Source organism: Oncorhynchus keta, chromosome 28 (genome assembly GCF_023373465.1).
Source record: "Oncorhynchus keta strain PuntledgeMale-10-30-2019 chromosome 28, Oket_V2, whole genome shotgun sequence".
NCBI classification, from domain to species: domain Eukaryota; kingdom Metazoa; phylum Chordata; class Actinopteri; order Salmoniformes; family Salmonidae; genus Oncorhynchus; species Oncorhynchus keta.
In genome coordinates, this window is record NC_068448.1 from 75200077 (window position 1) to 75223885 (window position 23809).

Genomic DNA, 23809 nt, shown 5'->3' on the forward strand with positions numbered 1-23809 from the left:
TTCCGACAGATAAGATCTAAACCAGGCCCTGAACTTGTCCGTGTAGACCAATTTGGTTTCCAATCTCTCCAAAAGAATGTGGTGATTGATGGTATTAAAAGCAGCGCTAAGGTCTAGGAGCACGAGTACAGATGCAAAGCCTCGGTCTGATGCCATTAAAAGGTCATTTACCACCTTCACAAGTGCAGTCTCAGTGCTATGATCGGGTCTAAAACCAGACTTAAGCATTTCGTATACATTGTTTGTCTTCAGGAAGGCAGTGAGTTGCTGTGCAACAGCCTTTTCTAATATTTTTGAGAGGAATGGAAGATTTGATATAGGCTGATAGTTTTTTATATTTTCTGGGTCAAGGTTTGGCTTTTTCAAGAGAGGCTTTATTACTGCTATCCGCCGGATGTGTACCAAACTCCGGCGGATAGCAGTAATAAAGCCTCTAGAGGAGAGAGAGCCGTTTATAGAGCCTATAGAGAGCCGTTTATTATGTTCAACATAGGAGGGCCAAACACAGGAAGCAACTCTTTCAGTAGTTTAGTTGGAATAGGGTCCAGTAGGCAGCTTGAAGGTTTAGAGGCCATGATTATTTTCATCATTGTGTCAAGAGATATAGTACTAAAACACTTGAGTGTCTCTCTTGATCCTAGGTCCTGGCAGAGTTGTGCAGACTCAGGACAACTGAGCTTTGAAGGAATACGCAGATTCCTAGTGAAATATTTGTCCACCTGGACCAAGAAATCACTTTTATGGAGATGTCTTGGTCCAGGTATTGTTAGTCCTGTCACATCCTGGTCCGGTCACATCCTGGTCACATCCTGGTCACATCCCGGTCCTGTCACATCCCGGTCCTGTCAAATCCTGGTCACATCCTGGTCCTGTCAAATCCTGGTCCGGTCACATCCTGGTCACATCCTGGTCACATCCTGGTCACATCCCGGTCCTGTCACATCCTGGTCCTGTCACATCCTGGTCCTGTCACATCCCGGTCCTGTCAAATCCTGGTCACATCCTGGTCCTGTCAAATCCTGGTCACATCCTGGTCCTGTCACATCCTGGTCCAGTCACATCCCGGTCCGGTCACATCCTGGTCACATCCTGGTCCTGTCAAATCCTGGTCACATCCTGGTCCTGTCAAATCCTGGTCCGGTCACATCCTGGTCACATCCTGGTCACATCCCGGTCCTGTCACATCCTGGTCCTGTCACATCCTGGTCCTGTCACATCCTGGTCCTGTCACATCCTGGTCACATCCCGGTCCTGTCACATCCCGGTCCTGTCACATCCCGGTCCTGTCACATCCCGTTCCTGTCACATCCTGGTCCTGTCACATCCTGGTCCTGTCACATCCCGGTCCTGTCAAATCCTGGTCACATCCTGGTCCTGTCACATCCTGGTCACATCCTGGTCTTGTCACATCCTGGTCCAGTCACATCCCGGTCCGGTCACATCCTGGTCACATCCTGGTCCTGTCAAATCCTGGTCACATCCCGGTCCTGTCACATCCTGGTCCGGTCACATCCTGGTCCTGGTCACATCCCGGTCACATCCTGGTCCTGTCACATCCTGGTCTTGTCACATCCTGGTCCTGTCACATCCTGGTCACATCCTGGTCACATCCTGGTCCTGTCACATTATGTTGTCTTGTACTGCATCATGGAATCCTGCATCTGCCAGAGAGTGCGGCGGTGTGATGTCCCCAGCTGATCCCCCATTTGGCCGGTCCAGAAGCATCTGTTGTGATGTCACTGGGTGGGCGAGAAATTCCAGGTCATAGTAATATCAGGCCTCTGTTCCATGACACCAGTAAACAGGTGATAGTAATATCAGGCCTCTGTTCCATGACACCAGTAAACAGGTGATAGTAATATCAGGCCTCTGTTCCATGACACCAGTAAACAGGTGATAGTAATATCAGGCCTCTGTTCCATGACACCAGTAAACAGGTGATAGTACTATCAGGCCTCTGTTCCATGACACCAGTAAACAGGTGATAGTAATATCAGGCCTCTGTTCCATGACACCAGTAAACAGGTGATAGTAATATCAGGCCTCTGTTCCATGACACCAGTAAACAGGTGATAGTACTATCAGGCCTCTGTTCCATGACACCAGTAAACAGGTGATAGTAATATCAGGCCTCTGTTCCATGACACCAGTAAACAGGTGATAGTACTATCAGGCCTCTGTTCCATGACACCAGTAAACAGGTGATAGTAATATCAGGCCTCTGTTCCATGACACCAGTAAACAGGTGATAGTAATATCAGGCCTCTGTTCCATGACACCAGTAAACAGGTGATAGTACTATCAGGCCTCTGTTCCATGACACCAGTAAACAGGTGATAGTAATATCAGGCCTCTGTTCCATGACACCAGTAAACAGGTGATAGTACTATCAGGCCTCTGTTCCATGACACCAGTAAACAGGTGATAGTAATATCAGGCCTCTGTTCCATGACACCAGTAAACAGGTGATAGTACTATCAGGCCTCTGTTCCATGACACCAGTAAACAGGTGATAGTAATATCAGGCCTCTGTTCCATGACACCAGTAAACAGGTGATAGTACTATCAGGCCTCTGTTCCATGACACCAGTAAACAGGTGATAGTAATGTTCCATGACACCAGTAAACAGGTGATAGTAATATCAGGCCTCTGTTCCATGACACCAGTAAACAGGTGATAGTAATATCAGGCCTCTGTTCCATGACACCAGTAAACAGGTGATAGTAATATCAGGCCTCTGTTCCATGACACCAGTAAACAGGTGATAGTAATATCAGGCCTCTGTTCCATGACACCAGTAAACAGGTGATAGTAATATCAGGCCTCTGTTCCATGACACAGTAAACAGGTGATAGTAAAGGCCTCTGTTCCATGACACCAGTGATAGTAATATCAGGCCTCTGTTCCATGACACCAGTAAACAGGTGATAGTAATATCAGGCCTCTGTTCCATGACACCAGTAAACAGGTGATAGTAATATCAGGCCTCTGTTCCATGACACCAGTAAACAGGTGATAGTAATATCAGGCCTCTGTTCCATGACACCAGTAAACAGGTGATAGTAATATCAGGCCTCTGTTCCATGACACCAGTAAACAGGTGATAGTAATATCAGGCCTCTGTTCCATGACACCAGTAAACAGGTGATAGTAATATCAGGCCTCTGTTCCATGACACCAGTAAACAGGTGATAGTAATATCAGGCCTCTGTTCCATGACACCAGTAAACAGGTGATAGTAATATCAGGCCTCTGTTCCATGACACCAGTAAACAGGTGATAGTAATATCAGGCCTCTGTTCCATGACACCAGTAAACAGGTGATAGTACTATCAGGCCTCTGTTCCATGACACCAGTAAACAGGTGATAGTAATATCAGGCCTCTGTTCCATGACACCAGTAAACAGGTGATAGTAATATCAGGCCTCTGTTCCATGACACCAGTAAACAGGTGATAGTAATATCAGGCCTCTGTTCCATGACACCAGTAAACAGGTGATAGTAATATCAGGCCTCTGTTCCATGACACAGTAAACAGTAATATCAGGTGATGACACCAGTAAACAGGTGATAGTAATATCAGGCCTCTGTTCCATGACACCAGTAAACAGGTGATAGTACTATCAGGCCTCTGTTCCATGACACCAGTAAACAGGTGATAGTAATATCAGGCCTCTGTTCCATGACACCAGTAAACAGGTGATAGTAATATCAGGCCTCTGTTCCATGACACCAGTAAACAGGTGATAGTACTATCAGGCCTCTGTTCCATGACACCAGTAAACAGGTGATAGTAATATCAGGCCTCTGTTCCATGACACCAGTAAACAGGTGATAGTAATATCAGGCCTCTGTTCCATGACACCAGTAAACAGGTGATAGTAATATCAGGCCTCTGTTCCATGACACCAGTAAACAGGTGATAGTAATATCAGGCCTCTGTTCCATGACACCAGTAAACAGGTGATAGTAATATCAGGCCTCTGTTCCATGACACCAGTAAACAGGTGATAGTAATATCAGGCCTCTGTTCCATGACACCAGTAAACAGGTGATAGTAATATCAGGCCTCTGTTCCATGACACCAGTAAACAGGTGATAGTACTATCAGGCCTCTGTTCCATGACACCAGTAAACAGGTGATAGTAATATCAGGCCTCTGTTCCATGACACCAGTAAACAGGTGATAGTACTATCAGGCCTCTGTTCCATGACACCAGTAAACAGGTGATAGTAATATCAGGCCTCTGTTCCATGACACCAGTAAACAGGTGATAGTAATATCAGGCCTCTGTTCCATGACACCAGTAAACAGGTGATAGTAATATCAGGCCTCTGTTCCATGACACCAGTAAACAGGTGATAGTACTATCAGGCCTCTGTTCCATGACACCAGTAAACAGGTGATAGTAATATCAGGCCTCTGTTCCATGACACCAGTAAACAGGTGATAGTACTATCAGGCCTCTGTTCCATGACACCAGTAAACAGGTGATAGTAATATCAGGCCTCTGTTCCATGACACCAGTAAACAGGTGATAGTAATATCAGGCCTCTGTTCCATGACACCAGTAAACAGGTGATAGTAATATCAGGCCTCTGTTCCATGACACCAGTAAACAGGTGATAGTACTATCAGGCCTCTGTTCCATGACACCAGTAAACAGGTGATAGTAATATCAGGCCTCTGTTCCATGACACCAGTAAACAGGTGATAGTAATATCAGGCCTCTGTTCCATGACACCAGTAAACAGGTGATAGTAATATCAGGCCTCTGTTCCATGACACCAGTAAACAGGTGATAGTAATATCAGGCCTCTGTTCCATGACACCAGTAAACAGGTGATAGTAATATCAGGCCTCTGTTCCATGACACCAGTAAACAGGTGATAGTAATATCAGGCCTCTGTTCCATGACACCAGTAAACAGGTGATAGTACTATCAGGCCTCTGTTCCATGACACCAGTAAACAGGTGATAGTAATATCAGGCCTCTGTTCCATGACACCAGTAAACAGGTGATAGTAATATCAGGCCTCTGTTCCATGACACCAGTAAACAGGTGATAGTAATATCAGGCCTCTGTTCCATGACACCAGTAAACAGGTGATAGTAATATCAGGCCTCTGTTCCATGACACCAGTAAACAGGTGATAGTAATATCAGGCCTCTGTTCCATGACACCAGTAAACAGGTGATAGTACTATCAGGCCTCTGTTCCATGACACCAGTAAACAGGTGATAGTAATATCAGGCCTCTGTTCCATGACACCAGTAAACAGGTGATAGTAATATCAGGCCTCTGTTCCATGACACCAGTAAACAGGTGATAGTAATATCAGGCCTCTGTTCCATGACACCAGTAAACAGGTGATAGTACTATCAGGCCTCTGTTCCATGACACCAGTAAACAGGTGATAGTAATATCAGGCCTCTGTTCCATGACACCAGTAAACAGGTGATAGTAATATCAGGCCTCTGTTCCATGACACCAGTAAACAGGTGATAGTAATATCAGGCCTCTGTTCCATGACACCAGTAAACAGGTGATAGTAATATCAGGCCTCTGTTCCATGACACCAGTAAACAGGTGATAGTAATATCAGGCCTCTGTTCCATGACACCAGTAAATCAGGCCTCTGTTCCATGACACCAGTAAACAGGTGATAGTAATATCAGGCCTCTGTTCCATGACACCAGTAAACAGGTGATAGTAATATCAGGCCTCTGTTCCATGACACCAGTAAACAGGTGATAGTAATATCAGGCCTCTGTTCCATGACACCAGTAAACAGGTGATAGTACTATCAGGCCTCTGTTCCATGACACCAGTAAACAGGTGATAGTAATATCAGGCCTCTGTTCCATGACACCAGTAAACAGGTGATAGTAATATCAGGCCTCTGTTCCATGACACCAGTAAACAGTACTATCAGGCCTCTGTTCCATGACACCAGTAAACAGGTGATAGTAATATCAGGCCTCTGTTCCATGACACCAGTAAACAGGTGATAGTAATATCAGGCCTCTGTTCCATGACACCCAGTAAACAGGCCTCTGTTCCATGACACCAGTAAACAGGTGATAGTAATATCAGGCCTCTGTTCCATGACACCAGTAAACAGGTGATAGTACTATCAGGCCTCTGTTCCATGACACCAGTAAACAGGTGATAGTAATATCAGGCCTCTGTTCCATGACACCAGTAAACAGGTGATAGTAATATCAGGCCTCTGTTCCATGACACCAGTAAACAGGTGATAGTACTATCAGGCCTCTGTTCCATGACACCAGTAAACAGGTCATAGTAATATCAGGCCTCTGTTCCATGACACCAGTAAACAGGTGATAGTACTATCAGGCCTCTGTTCCATGACACCAGTAAACAGGTGATAGTAATATCAGGCCTCTGTTCCATGACACCAGTAAACAGGTGATAGTAATATCAGGCCTCTGTTCCATGACACCAGTAAACAGGTGATAGTACTATCAGGCCTCTGTTCCATGACACCAGTAAACAGGTGATAGTAATATCAGGCCTCTGTTCCATGACACCAGTAAACAGGTGATAGTAATATCAGGCCTCTGTTCCATGACACCAGTAAACAGGCCTCTGTGATGAGTACTATCAGGCCTCTGTTCCATGACACCAGTAAACAGGTGATAGTACTATCAGGCCTCTGTTCCATGACACCAGTAAACAGGTGATAGTAATATCAGGCCTCTGTTCCATGACACCAGTAAACAGGTGATAGTAATATCAGGCCTCTGTTCCATGACACCAGTAAACAGGTGATAGTAATATCAGGCCTCTGTTCCATGACACCAGTAAACTAGTAATATCAGGCCTCTGTTCCATGACACCAGTAAACAGGTGATAGTAATATCAGGCCTCTGTTCCATGACACCAGTAAACAGGTGATAGTACTATCAGGCCTCTGTTCAGTAAACAGGTGATGTAATATCAGGCCTCTGTTCCATGACACCAGTAAACAGGTGATAGTACTATCAGGCCTCTGTTCCATGACACCAGTAAACAGGTGATAGTACTATCAGGCCTCTGTTCCATGACACCAGTAAACAGGTGATAGTACTATCAGGCCTCTGTTCCATGACACCAGTAAACAGGTGATAGTACTATCAGGCCTCTGTTCCATGACACCAGTAAACAGGTGATAGTACTATCAGGCCATTGGCCTCTGTTCTATTACACCAGTAAAACATACACTCAGACCAAGGGTTAAGGTTAACTAGAGACACTGTCTTGAAGCAGCCTGAAAGCTGATGGCCAGTAAAGACAGACTATCTGTCTGTCTCTCTATGGGGAGCTAGCCTAGTGGTGTGAGTTAGCCTAGCGGTGTGGGCTAGCCTAGCGGTGTGGGCTAGCCTAGCGGTGTGGGCTAGCCTAGCGGTGTGGGCTAGCCTAGCGGTGTGGGCTAGCCTAGCGTTGTGGGCTAACCTAGCGGAGTGGGCGAGCCTAGCGTTGTGGGATAGCCTAGCGGTGTGGGCTAGCGTAGCGGTGTGGGCGAGCCTAGCGTTGTGGGATAGCCTAGCTTGCTTAGGCCATTTTACAGGAGCACAAAATGAACGATTGTTCCACGGGTTCTCCCTCCTAACGTGGACTGTGTGTGAGTGTAGTCATCTTCTTGAAACTGGGGTAGAATTGCAATCCTTTTTCTTTAACATGAGTCCATTGAAGGGGAAAGTAATTGTGGGAAATAAAAGCATGCATGACTTGCCAGAGAGAAGGGAGTAGGTTGGGCGGCAGGTAGCCTGACAGATTTGTACCTTTTGGTTACAGTAACCGAAAGGTTGCTGGATCAAATCCCTGAGCTAACAAGGTAAAAAATCTGTCATTCTGTCCCTGAACAAGGCAGTTAACCCACTGTTCCTTGGTAGGCTGTCGTTGTAAATACGATATTTGTTTATAACTGGCTTGCCTAGTTAAATAATAAAGAATAAAATAGTCTGTGCAGTGAATGTTCAGACCAGTTTCTAATCAATAAACACATTCATGATGAATTAATCGTGAATAGACACTTCATCAAGTCTTCCTATGTATTAATTCACTATTTATGTGATCTAATGGTATTTCTTTGTGTTTCAGAGGCGGGTTCCCAGGGCCAGATGGACCTGACAGAGCTGATCGGCGTTCCTCTCCCCCCCTCCGTCTCCTTCGTCACGGGCTTTGAGGGCTACCCGGCCTACCGTTTCGGGCCCGATGCCAACGTGGGCCGCCTCACCAAGTCCTTCATCCCTGACCCCTTCTACCGTGACTTCACCGTGATCGTCACCGCCAAGCCCACCACGCGGCACGGCGGGGTCCTATTCGCCATCACCGACGCCTACCAACGGGTGGTGCAGCTGGGCGTGGCGTTGAGCCCCGTGGAGGACGGGTCTCAGCAGGTGCTCCTCTACTACACTGACCCGGGGGTCGGGAGCACCCAGGAGGCTGCGAGCTTCAAACTGGCTGACTTGACGGGGAGGTGGGCCCGCTTCACGTTGACGGTGCAGGGGACAGAGGTGCGTCTCTACATGGACTGTGAGGAGTACCACCGTGTGGCCTTCCAGAGGAGCCCGGAGCCCCTCACCTTCGAGGCCAGCTCGGGCGTCTTCGTGGGCAACGCAGGTGGTACGGGGCTGGACAGGTTTGTGGTGAGTTGACGGGTTTTTGTTGTGCTGTTTGTGTGTGTGTGTGTGGGTTTTCTACCTGGTATTTAATTGCACTCACCTGGTGTCCCAGGGGTACCCAGTCATTGTCCTGCAGGGCCGATAAAACCTCTGGTTTTCATCCTCTCCTGACAAGCAAAACATTTTTGGAAGTTTGTCAACAATCGACTAATGAAACAAATACTAAAAGAGCATCTTCGGGTGGAACTTGGCTTTAGCTAGTTTTCAGTCACACTGTGTGACTCACTGGGGTTTGAACCCAGGTTTTCTGCGAGCCACAAGGCAGTGTTATCCTATTGACCTAAAGCCTAGGCATTACACTGTAGTATATTTCACCCAAAATTCTACTTCCACTCCACCCTACTAGAGCCCTGCATAGGCATGAATCGAGCCCTACCTGTGATAGTTATGTTCAGGCCCTACCCTACCCAGGCTTGATTGCTTCTGCCCCACCCAGCCCCGCTCTGCCCCACCCGGCCCCGCCCTGTCCTGCCCCGCCCGGCCCCCCATGCCCTGCCCCGCCCCGCCCTGCCCCGCCCTGGCCCGAAATCAGAAATAACCTCCTCCATTCGTAAATCCATTAGCTCCTCCTCTCTGTCTGTCACTCGCTCCCTTCATGCTGTTCACTCTGCATGAGCTCTGCTCATGGCGCTCTGAGTCTGTGAGTATCCATAGCAACGGAGAGATGTGAGAGAGCTGTTAGCTACTTTTGCCACTCGGAACTCAAGGAACATTAATATTTTCTTTGAAATGATCTGTCCTGTCTTTATATTTGACGACGTTGAAGCACTTCTGACACCATGTTATGATGTTAGTCAGATATGACTCTACTGCGCAGCAGAGGACGAGCAAATGGCTCGGCTTCAAAATGTAAGTGATAGTTATCTAGTTATTGATGTTAAAACCCTACCTGGCCTTTAACCCCGATGTACAATATTGGGGCCAGTCGAGCAAGTGGCAGAGCTCTACACCCTACCACTACTACTTAGATGTTGTACTAATCTAAACAGAATGGATGAACTAATAAAGTATTGCTTGCCTCGGTTTTTAAGAGCACCAAAAAGCTATTGCCAAGCAGCTGTTTCCCACCCATAAAGTTTCATTGGAGCATATGGGTTGGTAGTTTCAGTGAAATAGAGTTAACTTAGTCTGGAGGAGCAGGAAACTCTCTGTTCTCCCCGCCAGTTTCAACCAGCACCAGCCTGTCTCTTCTCACCACCCTGGATCAAAACAGACCTCTCGCTGGTCAGGGGGAATCAAAATGTCACATGTGTTCATTACCCCTCTTTCTTTCCTCTGCCACTCTCTTTCTCCCTCCTCTCTCTCTCATTAATGTCTGTCTGACTTTGTTTTGGTCTCTGCCACTCTCTTTCTCCCTCCTCTCTCTCTCATTAATGTCTGTCTGACTTTGTTTTGGTCTCTGCCACTCTCTTTCTCCCTCCTCTCTCTCTCATTAATGTCTCTGACTTTGTTTTCGTCTCTATCTCTTTTTCTCTCCCCCCCTCTCTCGCTCTCTCTCTCTCCCCCTCCCTCCCTCTCTCTCTTCTCTCGCTCTCTCTCTCCCCCTCCCTCTCTCTCCCCCTCTCTCTCTCTCTCTCCCCCTCCCTCTCTCTCGCTCTCTCCCCCCCTCTCACTCTCTCCCCCTCCCTCTTCCCTCTCTCTCTCTTTCTCTCTCTCTCGCTCTCTGTTAATGTGTGTTGGAGGCAGTGAGGCCTCCAGCTGATAGTGTGTTTGTGTTGGAATCTGATATCCTGTTTCTTCCCCTGTGAGGAACACTAACAAACAGACTCAACAGCAGTGGTGCTCCTGAAAGCACCTCACACTGCATTATGGAAAAATGGAGGTGTGTGTGTGTGTGTGTGTGTGTGTGTGTGTGTGTGTGTGTGTGTGTGTGTGTGTGTGTGTGTGTGTGTGTGTGTGTGTGTGTGTGTGTGTGTGTGTGTGTGTGTGTGTGTGTGTGTGTGTGTGTGTGTGTGTGTGGCAGTCGACCACAGCTGATTTGGATAAGAACTCATGCTGGTTTAGGACCACTCGACTTCAAAAACAACCGTCTCTGAGTCCCATGTTCATTTCCTTTCGTTTGTTTGTTTGTTGTTGTATATTTAAGCAGAGTATACACTCTTGCTAAGAGACTTTGTGTAAGTAACCCTGACGTACGCAGCATATGTACCTCTTCATAGAAGCATTAATTACATTACTTATGACATCACAACACTTACATGTCAGCTGTCTTAGCAACGGTCACTTGGTGCAACAGACATGGTACTCTACACCATACGATGTGTTGTGCTGTGAGGAAAACACTCTTCTTGTTGTCCTGCCAAACAGTGTACATCAAATAGCTCTGAGTTTTTTTTTTTTTCACGTCATCCAACAAATGTAAGCTTTTTGCCGACGCACACCAGGGGTGGGTTTGCCATCGTACTGAGAATGCATAGGTAAAAAATAACCCCATACCTACTGTAGAATATAGTGGTGAATCTTTGATTTTATGGGGCTATTTTGCTTCCACTGATCCTGGGGGTCTTTGTTAAGGTCAACCGCATCATGAACTTTACCCAGTACCAGGACATTTGTGTCCAAAAAAATCTGATTTCCTGAAATTTTTGGCTGCAAGTGGATCTTCCAGCAACACAATAACCCCAAGCACACATTACAGAACAAAGAGATCTTTTCCAGACTTGAAACCCATTGAACATCTGTGGTTTGAGTTGACGAGGGCAGTCCATCAGCGCAGACTAAGGATTTCACGGATCTGAAAAGATTCCGTATGGAGTGTTTTAAGATCCCTCACAATTTGTTTTAGAAAAAGGCTTAGTGCCGTTATCCTCACAAGGGAAAGGTATTGAAAACAAGGGGTGTCAATTATGTTGACCCCTACCTACAGTAGTTGAGAAACAAAATATGACTTGTTACAAAATCTCTTTCTCTGACAATTTGATTAGGATAAAATACTATAATTTCCTAAACAAATAGAGTTTTATTTTATTTTACTTGGCAAGTCAGTTAAGAACACATTCTTATTTTCAATGACGGCCTAGGAACAGTGGGTTAACTGCCTGTTCAGGGGCAGAACGACAGATTTGTACCTTGTCAGCTCAGGGATTCGAACTTGCAACCTTTCGGTTACAAGTCCAACTCTCTAACCACTAGGCTACCCTGCCCAGTATTTGAATTATGCACGCTGACTTCGGTCGCCAGCTGTATGGTGTTCCATACAACGCGTTGGTGCGGCTGACTTCCGGGTTAAGCGAGCAGTGTGTCAAGAAGCAGCCTCTCCCGAGTCCGTACGGGAGTTGCAGTGATGGGACAAGACTGTAACTACCAATTGGGGAGAAAAAAGGGGGTAAAAATGACCAAATAATAATATTGATCTCAGAAAAGCTCATAAAACTTTGATGGAATCAGAGCTGTTGCATGGAAACATTTCCTGTTAACCTTCAACCTCCCTTTACAGCATCAGATGGACTTGATTTAGTTTACTGAGCCTCTCTTCTCCCTCCTCTCCCCTTCTGTCTTCTCCCTCCCCTCCTTCTCCCTCCTCTCCCCTTCTGTCTTCTCCCTCCCCTCCTTCTCCCTCCTCTCCCCTTGTCTTCTCCCTCCCCTCCTTCTCCCTCCTGTCTTCTCCCTCCCCTCCTTCTCCCTCCTCTCCCCTTCTGTCTTCTCCCTCCCCACCTTCTCTCTCCTCTCCCCTTCCGTCTTCTCCCTCCCCTCCTTCTCCCTCCTCTCCCCTTCTGTCTTCTCCCTCCCCTCCTTCTCCCTCCTCTCCACTTCTGTCTTCTCCCTCCCCTCCTTCTCCCTCCTCTCCCCTTCTGTCTTCTCCCTCCCCTCCTTCTCCCTCCTCTCCCCTTCTGTCTTCTCCCTCCCCTCCTTCTCCCTCCTCTCCCCTTCTGTCTTCTCCCTCCCCACCTTCTCTCTCCTCTCCCCTTGTCTCCCTCCTCTCCCCTTCTGTCTTCTCCCTCCCCTCCTTCTCCTCCTCTCCACTTCTGTCTTCTCCCCCTCCTTCTCCCTCCTCTCCCCTTCTGTCTTCTCCCTCCCTCCTTCTCCTACTCCCCTTCTGTCTTCTCCCTCCCCACCTTCTCTCTCCTCTCCCCTTCTGTCTTCTCCCTCCCTCCTTCTCCCTCCTCTCCCCTTCTGTCTTCTCCCTCCTCCTTCTCCCTCCTCTCCCTTCTGTCTTCTCCCTCCCCTCCTCTCCCCTTCTGTCTTCTCCCTCCCACCTTCCTCCTCTCCCCTTCCGTCTTCTCCCTCCCCTCCTTCTCCCTCCTCTCCCCTTCCGTCTTCTCCCTCCCCTCCTTCTCCCTCCTCTCCCCTTCTGTCTTCTCCCTCCTTCTCCCTCCTCTCCCTTCTGTCTTCTCCCCCCTCCTTCTCCCTCCTCTCCCCTTCTGTCTTCTCCCTCCCCTCCTTCTCCCCTCTCCCCTTCTGTCTTCTCCCTCCCCACCTCTCTCTCCTCTCCCCTTCTGTCTTCTCCCTCCCCTCCTTCTCCCTCCTCCCTTCTGTCTCTCCCTCCCCTCCTCTCCCTTCTGTCTTCTCCCTCCCCACCTTCTCTCCTCTCCCCTTCTGTCTTCTCCCTCCCCTCCTTCTCCCTCCTCTCCACTTCTGTCTTCTGCCCCCATCCTTCTCCCTCCTCTCCCCTTCTGTCTTCTCCTCCCCTCCTTCTCTCTCCTTCTGTCTTCTCCCCCCACCTTCTCTCTCCTCTCCCCTTCTGTCTTCTCCCTCCTCCTTCTCCCTCCTCTCCCCTTCTGTCTTCTCCCTCCCCTCCTTCTCCCTCTCTCCACTTCTGTCTTCTCCCTCCCCTCCTTCTCCCTCCTCTCCCCTTCTGTCTTCTCCCTCCCCTCCCTCCCTCCTCTCCCTTCTGTCTTCTCCCTCCCCTCCTTCTCCCTCCTCTCCCCTTCTGTCTTCTCCCTCCCCTCCTTCTCCCTCCTCTCCCCTTCTGTCTTCTGCTCTCCCCTCCTCCTCTCTCCTCTCCCCTTCTGTCTTCTCCCTCCTCTCCCCTTCTGTCTTCTCCCTCCCCTCCTTCTCCCCCCTCTCCCCTTCTGTCTTCTCCCTCCCCTCCTTCTCCCTCCTCTCCCCTTCTGTCTCCTCCCTCCCCTCCTTCTCCCTCCTCTCCCCTTCTGTCTTCTCCCTCCCCTCCTCCTCTCTCCTCTCCCCTTCTGTCTTCTCCCTCCCCTCCTTCTCCCTCCTCTCCCCTTCTGTCTTCTCCCTCCTCCTCCTCTCTCCCTCCCCTTCTGTCTTCTCCCTCCTCCTCCTCTCTCCCTCCCCTTCTGTCTTCTCCCTCCCCTCCTCCTCTCTCCTCTCCCCTTCTGTCTTCTCCCTCCCCTCCTCCTCTCTCCTCTCCTTCTGTCTTCTCCCTCCCCTCCTTCTCCCTCCTCTCCCTTCTGTCTTCTCCCTCCCCTCCTTCTCCCTCCTCTCCCCTTCTGTCTTCTCCCTCCCCTCCTTCTCCTCCTCTCCCCTTCTGTCTTCTCCTCCCTCCTTCTCCCCTCCCTTCTGTCTTCTCCTCCTCCTTCTCCCTCCTCCCCCTTCTGTCTTCTGCTCTCCCCTCCTCTCCCCTCCCCTTCTGTCTTCTCCCTCCTCTCCCCTTCTGTCTTCTCCCTCCTTCTCCTCCTCTCCCCTTCTGTCTTCTCCCTCCTCCTTCTCCCTCCCTCCCTTCTGTCTCCTCCCTCCCTCCTTCTCCCTCCTCTCCCCTTCTGTCTTCTCCCTCCCCTCCTCCTCTCTCCTCTCCCCTTCTGTCTTCTCCCTCCCCTCCTTCTCCCTCCTCTCCCCTTCTGTCTTCTCCTCCCCTCCTCCTCTCTCCTCTCCCCTTCTGTCTTCTCCCTCCCCTCCTCCTCTCTCCTCTCCCCTTCTGTCTTCTCCCTCCCCTCCTCCTCTCTCCTCTCCCCTTCTGTCTTCTCCCTCCCCTCCTCCTCTCTCCTCTCCCCTTCTGTCTTCTCCCTCCCCTCCTTCTCCCTCCTCTCCCCTTCTGTCTTCTCCCTCCCCTCCTCCTCTCTCCTCTCCCCTTCTGTCTTCTCCCTCCCCTCCTTCTCCCTCCTCTCCCCTTCTGTCTTCTCCCTCCCCTCCTTCTCCCTCCTCTCCCCTTCTGTCTTCTCCCTCCCCTCCTTCTCCCTCCCCTCCTCCTCTCTCCTCTCCCCTCCTCCTCTCTCCTCTCCCCTTCTGTCTTCTCCCTCCCCTCCTCCTCTCTCCTCTCCCCTTCTGTCTTCTCCTCTCCCTCCTCCTCTCTCCTCTCCCCTTCTGTCTTCTCCCTCCTCCTCCTCTCTCCTCCCCTCTGTCTTCTCCCTCCTCCTCCTCTCTCCTCCCCCTTCCTCTTCTCCTCTCCCCTCCTCCTCTCTCCTCTCCCCTTCTGTCTTCTCCCTCCCTCCTCCTCTCTCCTCTCCCCTTCTGTCTTCTCCCTCCCCTCCTCCTCTCTCCTCTCCCCTTCTGTCTTCTCCTCTCCCTCCTCCTCTCTCCTCTCCCCTTCTGTCTTCTCCCTCCTCCTCCTCTCTCCTCTCCTTCTGTCTTCTCCCTCCCTCCTCCTCTCTCCTCTCCCCTTCTGTCTTCTCCCTCCCTCCTTCTCCCTCCTTCTCCTCCTCTCCCCTTCTGTCTTCTCCTCCCCTCCTCCTCTCTCCTCTCCCTTCTGTCTTCTCCCTCCCCTCCTCCTCTCTCCTCTCCCCTTCTGTCTTCTCCCTCCCCTCCTTCTCCCTCCTCTCCCCTTCTGTCTTCTCCCTCCTCCTTCTCCCTCCCTCCTCCTCTCTCCTCTCCCCTACCTGCTCCTCTCCCCTGCTGTCTTCTCCCTCCCCTCCTCCTCCTCCTCTCCCCTTCTGTCTTCTCCCTCCCCTCCTCCTCTCTCCTCTCCCCTCCTCCTCTCTCCTCTCCCCTCCTCCTCTCTCCCTCTCCCCTCCTCCTCTCTCCTCTCCCTCCTCCTCTCTCCTCTCCCCTTCTGTCTTCTCCTCCCTCCTCCTCTCTCCTCTCCCCTCCTTCTCCCTCCTCTCCCCTTCTGTCTTCTCCCTCCCCTCCTCCTCTCTCCTCTCCCCTCCTCCTCTCTCCTCTCCCCTCCTCCTCTCTCCTCTCCCCTCCTCCTCTCTCCTCTCCCCTCCTCCTCCCTCCTCTCCCCTCCTCCTCTCTCCTCTCCCCTCCTCCTCTCTCCTCTCCACTTTGTTGGATTGAAAACAGGTGTTTGTCCTCTGGATAGACCCATAAACAGATTAGTCAAACATGCCATGTGCCGTTCGACCCTCCTGACAGTCATTGTTAGTGAGATCTATGTTCTGCTATAGCAGTTTAAAGGCTGCTGTCTTGAAGAGTTTTTGTCAGATTGAGGTACCTGTTACCAGATTGAGGTACCTGTTACCAGATTGAGGTACCTGTTACCAGATTGAGGTACCTGTTACCAGATTGAGGTACCTGTTACCAGGTTGAGGTACCTGTTACCAGGTTGAGGTACCTGTTACCAGGTTGAGGTACCTGTTACCAGGTTGAGGTACCTGTTACCAGATTGAGGTACCTGTTACCAGGTTGAGGTACCTGTTACCAGATTGAGGTACCTGTTACCAGATTGAGGTACCTTTTACCAGGTTGAGGTACCTGTTACCAGGTTGAGGTACCTGTTACCAGGTTGAGGCACCTGTTACCAGATTGAGGCACCTGTTACCAGATTGAGGTACCTGTTACCAGGTTGAGGTACCTGTTACCAGGTTGAGGTACCTGTTACCAGATTGAGGTACCTGTTACCAGGTTGAGGTACCTGTTACCAGGTTGAGGTACCTGTTACCAGATTGAGGTACCTGTTACCAGGTTGAGGTACCTGTTACCAGGTTGAGGTACCTGTTACCAGGTTGAGGTACCTGTTATCAGATTGAGGTACCTGTTACCAGATTGAGGTGCATTTACTGTGAGTGTGTATACTAGATTTAATGTTCCTTAACCCCCCCCCCCCCAGGGTACTGTTAGTGTTTATACTAGTATTAATGTGCCTTAACCTCTCTCTCTCTCCCCAGGGTTGTATCCAGCAGCTGGTTCTGAAGGGATACCCCACAGCCCAAGATGACCTGTGTGAAGAGGACGACCCCTATGTGAGTGTTTCGCAATACTACATCTGACTTTCTTTTCACTTGAGCCCTAATAGGTAGGACTGGGTAGGTCAGGGTGGGACTGGGTAGGTCAGGGTGGGACTGGGTAGGACAAGGTAGGTCTGGGTAGGTCAGGGTGGGACTGGGTAGGACAAGGTAGGACTGGGTGGGACTGGGTAGGACAAGGTGGGACTGGGTAGGACAAGGTGGGACTGGGTAGGACAAGGTGGGACTGGGTAGGACAAGGTGGGACTGAATGGGACTGGGTAGGACAAGGTAGGACTGGGTGGGACTGGGTGGGACTGGATGGGACTGGGTATGGCTGGATGGGACTGGGTGGGACTGGGTAGGACAAGGTAGGACTGGGTGGGACTGGATGGGACTGGGTGGGACTAGATGGGACTGGGTATGGCTGGATGGGACTGGGTATGGCTGGATGGGACTGGGTATGGCTGGATGGGACTGGGTATGGCTGGATGGGACTGGGTGGGACTGGGTAGGACAAGGTAGGACTGGGTGGGACTGGATGGGACTGGGTATGGCCGGATGGGACTGGGTGGGACTGGGTAGGACAAGGTAGGACTGGGTGGGACTGGATGGGACTGGGTATGGCTGGATGGGACTGGGTATGGCTGGATGGGACTGGGTGGGACTGGGTGGGACTCGCTAGGTTCCCACCATACAGCTATCAACTATCAAGTATTTTCAGATTAGTTATCATAAAGGAAAGGATGCCAGGAGAGACTATCTAGCGGACACTGTACATGGACCTCTAACCACTGATCTCGGATCAGATTTCAACCACCCCCAATACTAACACCATTAGGATGATGAAAATGTCAAATCTGACCCTACATCAGTGGTAATGTGCTGAACTTCTACCTTACTCCATCCTAAAACCTGACATGCTAATGATGAATGGGACCATCAGCCCCTCTAGTGGTGGTTAGAGGACATCGCAGGGTTGTGTGTTGAAAGATTCATTCGCTTTCTGGTGAAAACACCACTGAACTCCAGTTGTTTTATTCATGATTTAATGAATTATTTTCTCTGTTTTTTAGCTCTGTTTTTAAGCATAAGTTATTGCTACTTGTAAAATAAGAATTTGTTCTTAACTGACTTGCCTAGTTAAATAAAGTTTTAAAATATATATATATATTTTTAAATACTTGGAAAAGCATTAGACAATTTGCTTGTGATAGAAGCATCTGGACTATTCTTCCTCACTGCCTATTGAATATGTAAAACTAGTAGTGAGATTCCAATGCCATAACTTAAGCGTTATGTAATGAAAATACAAGGTTGTTACTGTCGCGCTTCCATTGTTACGCTCTTTCAGGCATCTGGCTATGGGAGTGGAGACGACTCCTTCGACGACACAGAAACTCTGGATGAAGTGAAGAAGGTAGTGGAGGAGAGAGAGTACACCGTGGTGAGTGACTGAAAACACTCAGACCCAACCCTGTACACACATATTCTATCACACTGGCATAAACCCACAAGGATAGTTTTACGACATTTTAAAAACATTTAATTTAAAAGAACAAATGACAATGACGGCCTACTGGGGAACAGAGGGTTAACTGCCTTGTTCAGGGGTAGAACGACAGATTTTTACCTTGTCAGCTCAGGGATTCAATCTAGCAACCTTTCGGTTACAGGCCCAACACTCTAACCACTAGGCTACGCTGCCGTCTCTACACTCTAACCACTAGGCTACGCTGCCGCCTCTACACTCTAACCACTAGGCTACCTGCCACCTCTACACTCTAACCACTAGGCTACGCTGCCGCCTCTACACTCTAACCACTAGGCTACGCTGCCGTCTCTAGACTCTAACCACTAGGCTACGCTGCCGTCTCTACACTCTAACCACTAGGCTACCTGCCGCCTCTACACTCTAACCACTAGGCTACCTGCCGCCTCTACACTCCATCCACTAGGCTACCTGCCGCCTCTACACTCTAACCACTAGGCTACCTGCCGCCTCTACACTCTGACCACTAGGCTACCTGCCACCTCTACACTCTAACCACTAGGCTACCTGCCACCTCTACACTCTAATCACTAGGCTACCTGCCACCTCTACATTCTAACCACTAGGCTACCTGCCACCTCTACACTCTAACCACTAGGCTACCCTGCCGCCTCTACACTCTAACCACTAGGCTACCTGCCACCTCTACACTCTAACCACTAGGCTACCTGCCACCTCTACACTCTAACCACTAGGCTACCTGCCACCTCTACACTCTAACCACTAGGCTACCCTGCCACCTCTACACTCTAACCACTAGGCTACCTGCCACCTCTACACTCTAACCACTAGGCTACCTGCCACCTCTACACTCTAACCACTAGGCTACCTGCCACCTCTATACTCTAACCACTAGGCTACCTGCCACCTCTACACTCTAACCACTAGGCTACCTGCCACCTCTACACTCTAACCACTAGGCTACCTGCCACCTCTACACTCTGACCACTAGGCTACCTGCCACCTCTACACTCTAACCACTAGGCTACCTGCCACCTCTACACTCTAACCACTAGGCTACCTGCCACCTCTACACTCTAACCACTAGGCTACCTGCCACCTCTACACTCTAACCACTAGGCTACCTGCCACCTCTACACTCTAACCACTAGGCTACCTGCCACCTCTACACTCTAACCACTAGGCTACCTGCCACCTCTACACTCTAACCACTAGGCTACCTGCCACCTCTACACTCTAACCACTAGGCTACCTGCCACCTCTACACTCTAACCACTAGGCTACCCTGCCACCTCTACACTCTAACCACTAGGCTACCCTGCCACCTCTACACTCTAACCACTAGGCTACCCTGCCACCTCTACACTCTAACCACTAGGCTACCTGCCACCTCTACACTCTAACCACTAGGCTACCTGCCACCTCTACACTCTAACCACTGGGCTACCTGCCACCTCTACACTCTAACCACTAGGCTACCTGCCACCTCTACACTCTAACCACTAGGCTACCTGCCACCTCTACACTCTAACCACTAGGCTACCTGCCGCCCCCATACATCATCAACATGTACACCTTCTAACTCCCTCCTCCTAACACAGTAGGGGTATCTACAGCACATCCATCAACCTTCTAACTCCCTCCTCCTAACACAGTAGGGGTATCTACAGCACATCCATCAAAATGAACACCTTCTAACTCCCTCCTCCTAACACAGTAGGGGTATCTACAGCACATCCATCAAAATGAACACCTTCTAACCCCCTCCTCCTAACACAGTAGGGGTATCTACAGCACATCCATCAAAATGAACACCTTCTAACCCCCTCCTCCTAACACAGTAGGGGTATCTACAGCACATCCATCAAAATGAACACCTTCTAACCCCCTCCTCCTAACACAGTAGGGGTATCTACAGCACATCCATCAAAATGAACACCTTCTAACCCCCTCCTCCTAACACAGTAGGGGTATCTACAGCACATCCATCAAAATGAACACCTTCTAACCCCTCCTCCTAACACAGTAGGGGTATCTACAGCACATCCATCAACATGTACACCTTCTAACTCCCTCCTCCTAACACAGTAGGGGTATCTACAGCACATCCAGACAATTCAAGTTAACGGGACCAGTTTGATGGGAGACGTGAAGATATTCCTTATCCTCCAGCCAGGTTCTCCTATCTGAGAAACGCTCAACCTGATCTGGTCTGACCAGGTTCTCCTATCTGAGAAACGCTCAACCTGATCTGGTCTGACCAGGTTCTCCTATCTGAGAAACGCTCAACCTGATCTGGTCTGACCAGGTTCTCCTATCTGAGAAACGCTCAACCTGATCTGGTCTGACCAGGTTCTCCTATCTGAGAAACGCTCAACCTGATCTGGTCTGACCAGGTTCTCCTATCTGAGAAACGCTCAACCTGATCTGGTCTGACCAGGTTCTCCTATCTGAGAAACGCTCAACCTGATCTGGTCTGACCTTTTTTATTTTTTTTATTTCACCTTTATTTAACCAGGTAGGCCAGTTGAGAACACCTTTATTTAACCAGGTAGGCCAGTTGAGAACACCTTTATTTAACCAGGTAGGCCAGTTGAGAACACCTTTATTTAACCAGGTAGGCTAGTTGAGAACACCTTTATTTAACCAGGTAGGCTAGTTGAGAACACCTTTATTTAACCAGGTAGGCTAGTTGAGAACACCTTTATTTCACCAGGTAGGCTAGTTGAGAACACCTTTATTTAACCAGGTAGGCCAGTTGAGAACACCTTTATTTAACCAGGTAGACTAGTTGAGAACACCTTTATTTAACCAGGTAGGCTAGTTGAGAACACCTTTATTTAACCAGGAAGGCTAGTTGAGAACACCTTTATTTAACCAGGTAGGCTAGTTGAGAACACCTTTATTTAACCAGGTAGGCTAGTTGAGAACAAGTTCTCATTTACAACTGCGACCTGGCCAAGATAAAGCACAGCAGTGTGAACAAACAACACAGAGTTACACATGGAGTAAACAATTAACAAGTCAATAACACAGTAGAAAAAAGGAGAGTCTATATACATTGTGTGCAAAAGGCATGAGGAGGTAGGCGAATAATTACAATATTGCAGATTAACACTGGAGTGATAAATGATCAGATGGTCATGTACAGGTAGAGATATTGGTGTGCAAAAGAGCATAAAATAAAATAAATAAAAACAGTATGGGGATGAGGTAGGTGAAAATGGGTGGGCTATTTACCAATAGACTATGTACAGCGGCAGCGATCTTGGACCATGTCTGAGAGGAAAGCATATATCCTCTTCTGAATAGTTAAATGCTTTCTGACACATTGAAGGATCTGTGCCCCCACCCCCCACCCCCCCCACCCCCCACCCCCCACCCCCCACACACAGCCGTTTAGACAACAACACATAGGTTTTTCCACTGTAACTGGCAGAGGACTTAGTTACATTAGTACCTTTTATTAGTTGTGTAAACTGAGCCATATATCAAGAGTCTGGAAGCAGCAGTTGTGATGTGTGCCCAGCCACTCCTCTTCTTCCTCCCCCTGCCCAGCCACTCCTCTTCTTCCTCCCCCTGCCCAAGCACTCCTCTTCTTCCTCCCCCTGCCCAACCACTCCTCTTCTTCCTCCCCCTGCCCAAGCACTCCTCTTCTTCCTCCCCCTGCCCAGCCACTCCTCTTCTTCCTCCCCCTGCCCAAGCACTCCTCTTCTTCCTCCCCCTGCCCAACCACTCCTCTTCTTCCTCCCCCTGCCCAACCACTCCTCTTCTTCTTCCCTCTGCCCATTTGGAGAGAGATGTCTTGGTTTTACATGTCATGCCTCAAAAGTGATCTAACGTTGACATATCCCATGCTATTTGTGGAGATCCTGCATTATTTACAAGGATGACACCAGACTAAAACTGCAGGACTCAATCCCAGATATGAGCAAGATTGGCACCATAACTGTCTCTTGAACACTTCCTTCCATCTTCCTTCAACTGTCACATGGACACCAAGCACACTGCTTAACATCAAAACAGCTGCTGATGCTTGGCTGAGTTTTCCTTCCATCTTCCTTCAACTGTCACATGGACACCAAGCACACTGCTTAACATCAAAACAGCTGCTGATGCTTGGCTGAGTTTTCCTTCCATCTTCCTTCAACTGTCACAAGGACACCAAGCACACTGCTTAACATCAAAACAGCTGCTGATGCTTGGCTGAGTTTTCCTTCCATCTTCCTTCAACTGTCACAAGGACACCAAGCACACTGCTTAACATCAAAACAGCTGCTGATACTTGGCTGAGTTTTCCTTCCAGTTTCCCTTGAGCTTTTCTCTCCCATTACCAGGGATTGGATATCATCTGAAAAGACTGTGATGAGATAAAGTGTTTCAGTGGGAGAGACCACACAGTGTGCACATTTGGGGTTTTGTCCTAACACTACACAGCTGTGCTGAGTCTTTGGCTATGCCGGATTAAGTGATATGACATGCTATTCTATAATATTACCTGATTGAACTAATCATGTAAATGTAATTAACTAGAAAGTCGGGCAAAACATTTTTTTTATAGAGCTGTTATCTTCCGAATAAACTCTTAAAGACCTGGTCATCTTTTACATCAATAGCAGTCAATTATTAATTGTCACCGTATTCAGTCTCATATGAACATCGTAGAATTCTTGGTTATCTTCACGAACCCTGGCTAACAAGTTGAATCAGCAATACAAAATGTGGTTTATTTATTTACTAAATACCTAAACAATCTCACAGGATTACATAAACACAGGATGGGTCATACAATGAGTACTAATTATGTCATAAAAGAAAACGTCCCTGGTGGACGGAACCGATATGACGGCTGGTTACACAAAGAAAGGGGGTTGAGTTTTGAATTAAAGTGTGGGAAGACTGAGGAACAAAGGAATTTGGTCTCTGATCGGACTTTGTAAAGCTATGCTATCGTAAATACAGAATCTTATGCATTCTAAATAACCACCCATTTGGAAAAGGAAAATGCAAGAAATATTTACTCTGAGCCGTGCTTCAATAGGTTAGTCGTAGATGGAAGGCCATGTTGCCCAAGAGAGATTTTCCTGTCCTCTGAAGAATGTCTGCTGGTAGGTTGGGTACGTTGTAGTACTGTCGTCGTGTGTTAGAAGAGATACTTTGTCCGTCCTTTCCTAGCCCACATTTACAGCTGCTGCTGCTCACTCAACCCTTAGTAGGTATCACTTCTTTAGTGAATAAGAGTTCAAAGTTCATACCAAGTTGCCATACTTTAAGCTCAGCTCACGCTGACGTTGGCTTAGTTCTGTAGTTTGATATTAGCCCTTTTTAACGTATGGACCGTCGTCATCACGTCCTCGGGAATACAAATGTTAATTTCGTTAACGCTTATGTAGTGGGGAGAGAAGGGCGTTTTTCATAGTTTACAACCAATGTCTGTTCACTTGGGCGGGGCCACTGAGTTGAGCCTAGTTCACTTATGAAAACCAATTATCTCATTTAGAAGCTAAAATTACATTTAATCTTTTCAGAAATAGTTTCATAGTTAAACATTTAAATTGCACAACAATTCCATGTGAATCTCAAAACTAGAATGTGTAGA

The 23809-nt window shown here is 48.7% G+C and overlaps 1 protein-coding gene across 2 annotated transcripts in view; it reads left to right on the top strand.

Moving 5' to 3' along the window:
* The window catches only part of LOC118361210 (collagen alpha-1(XVIII) chain-like), a 134978-nt gene that overhangs the window by 48375 nt on the left and 62794 nt on the right, over positions 1-23809 (top strand). For both annotated transcript variants that reach the window (XM_052483946.1, XM_052483945.1), the window contains exons 3-5: positions 8111-8658; positions 16641-16715; positions 18052-18144. In XM_052483946.1, coding sequence (XP_052339906.1) covers positions 8111-8658; positions 16641-16715; positions 18052-18144 — 716 coding nt within the window. The remainder of the gene's footprint in view (positions 1-8110; positions 8659-16640; positions 16716-18051; positions 18145-23809) is intronic.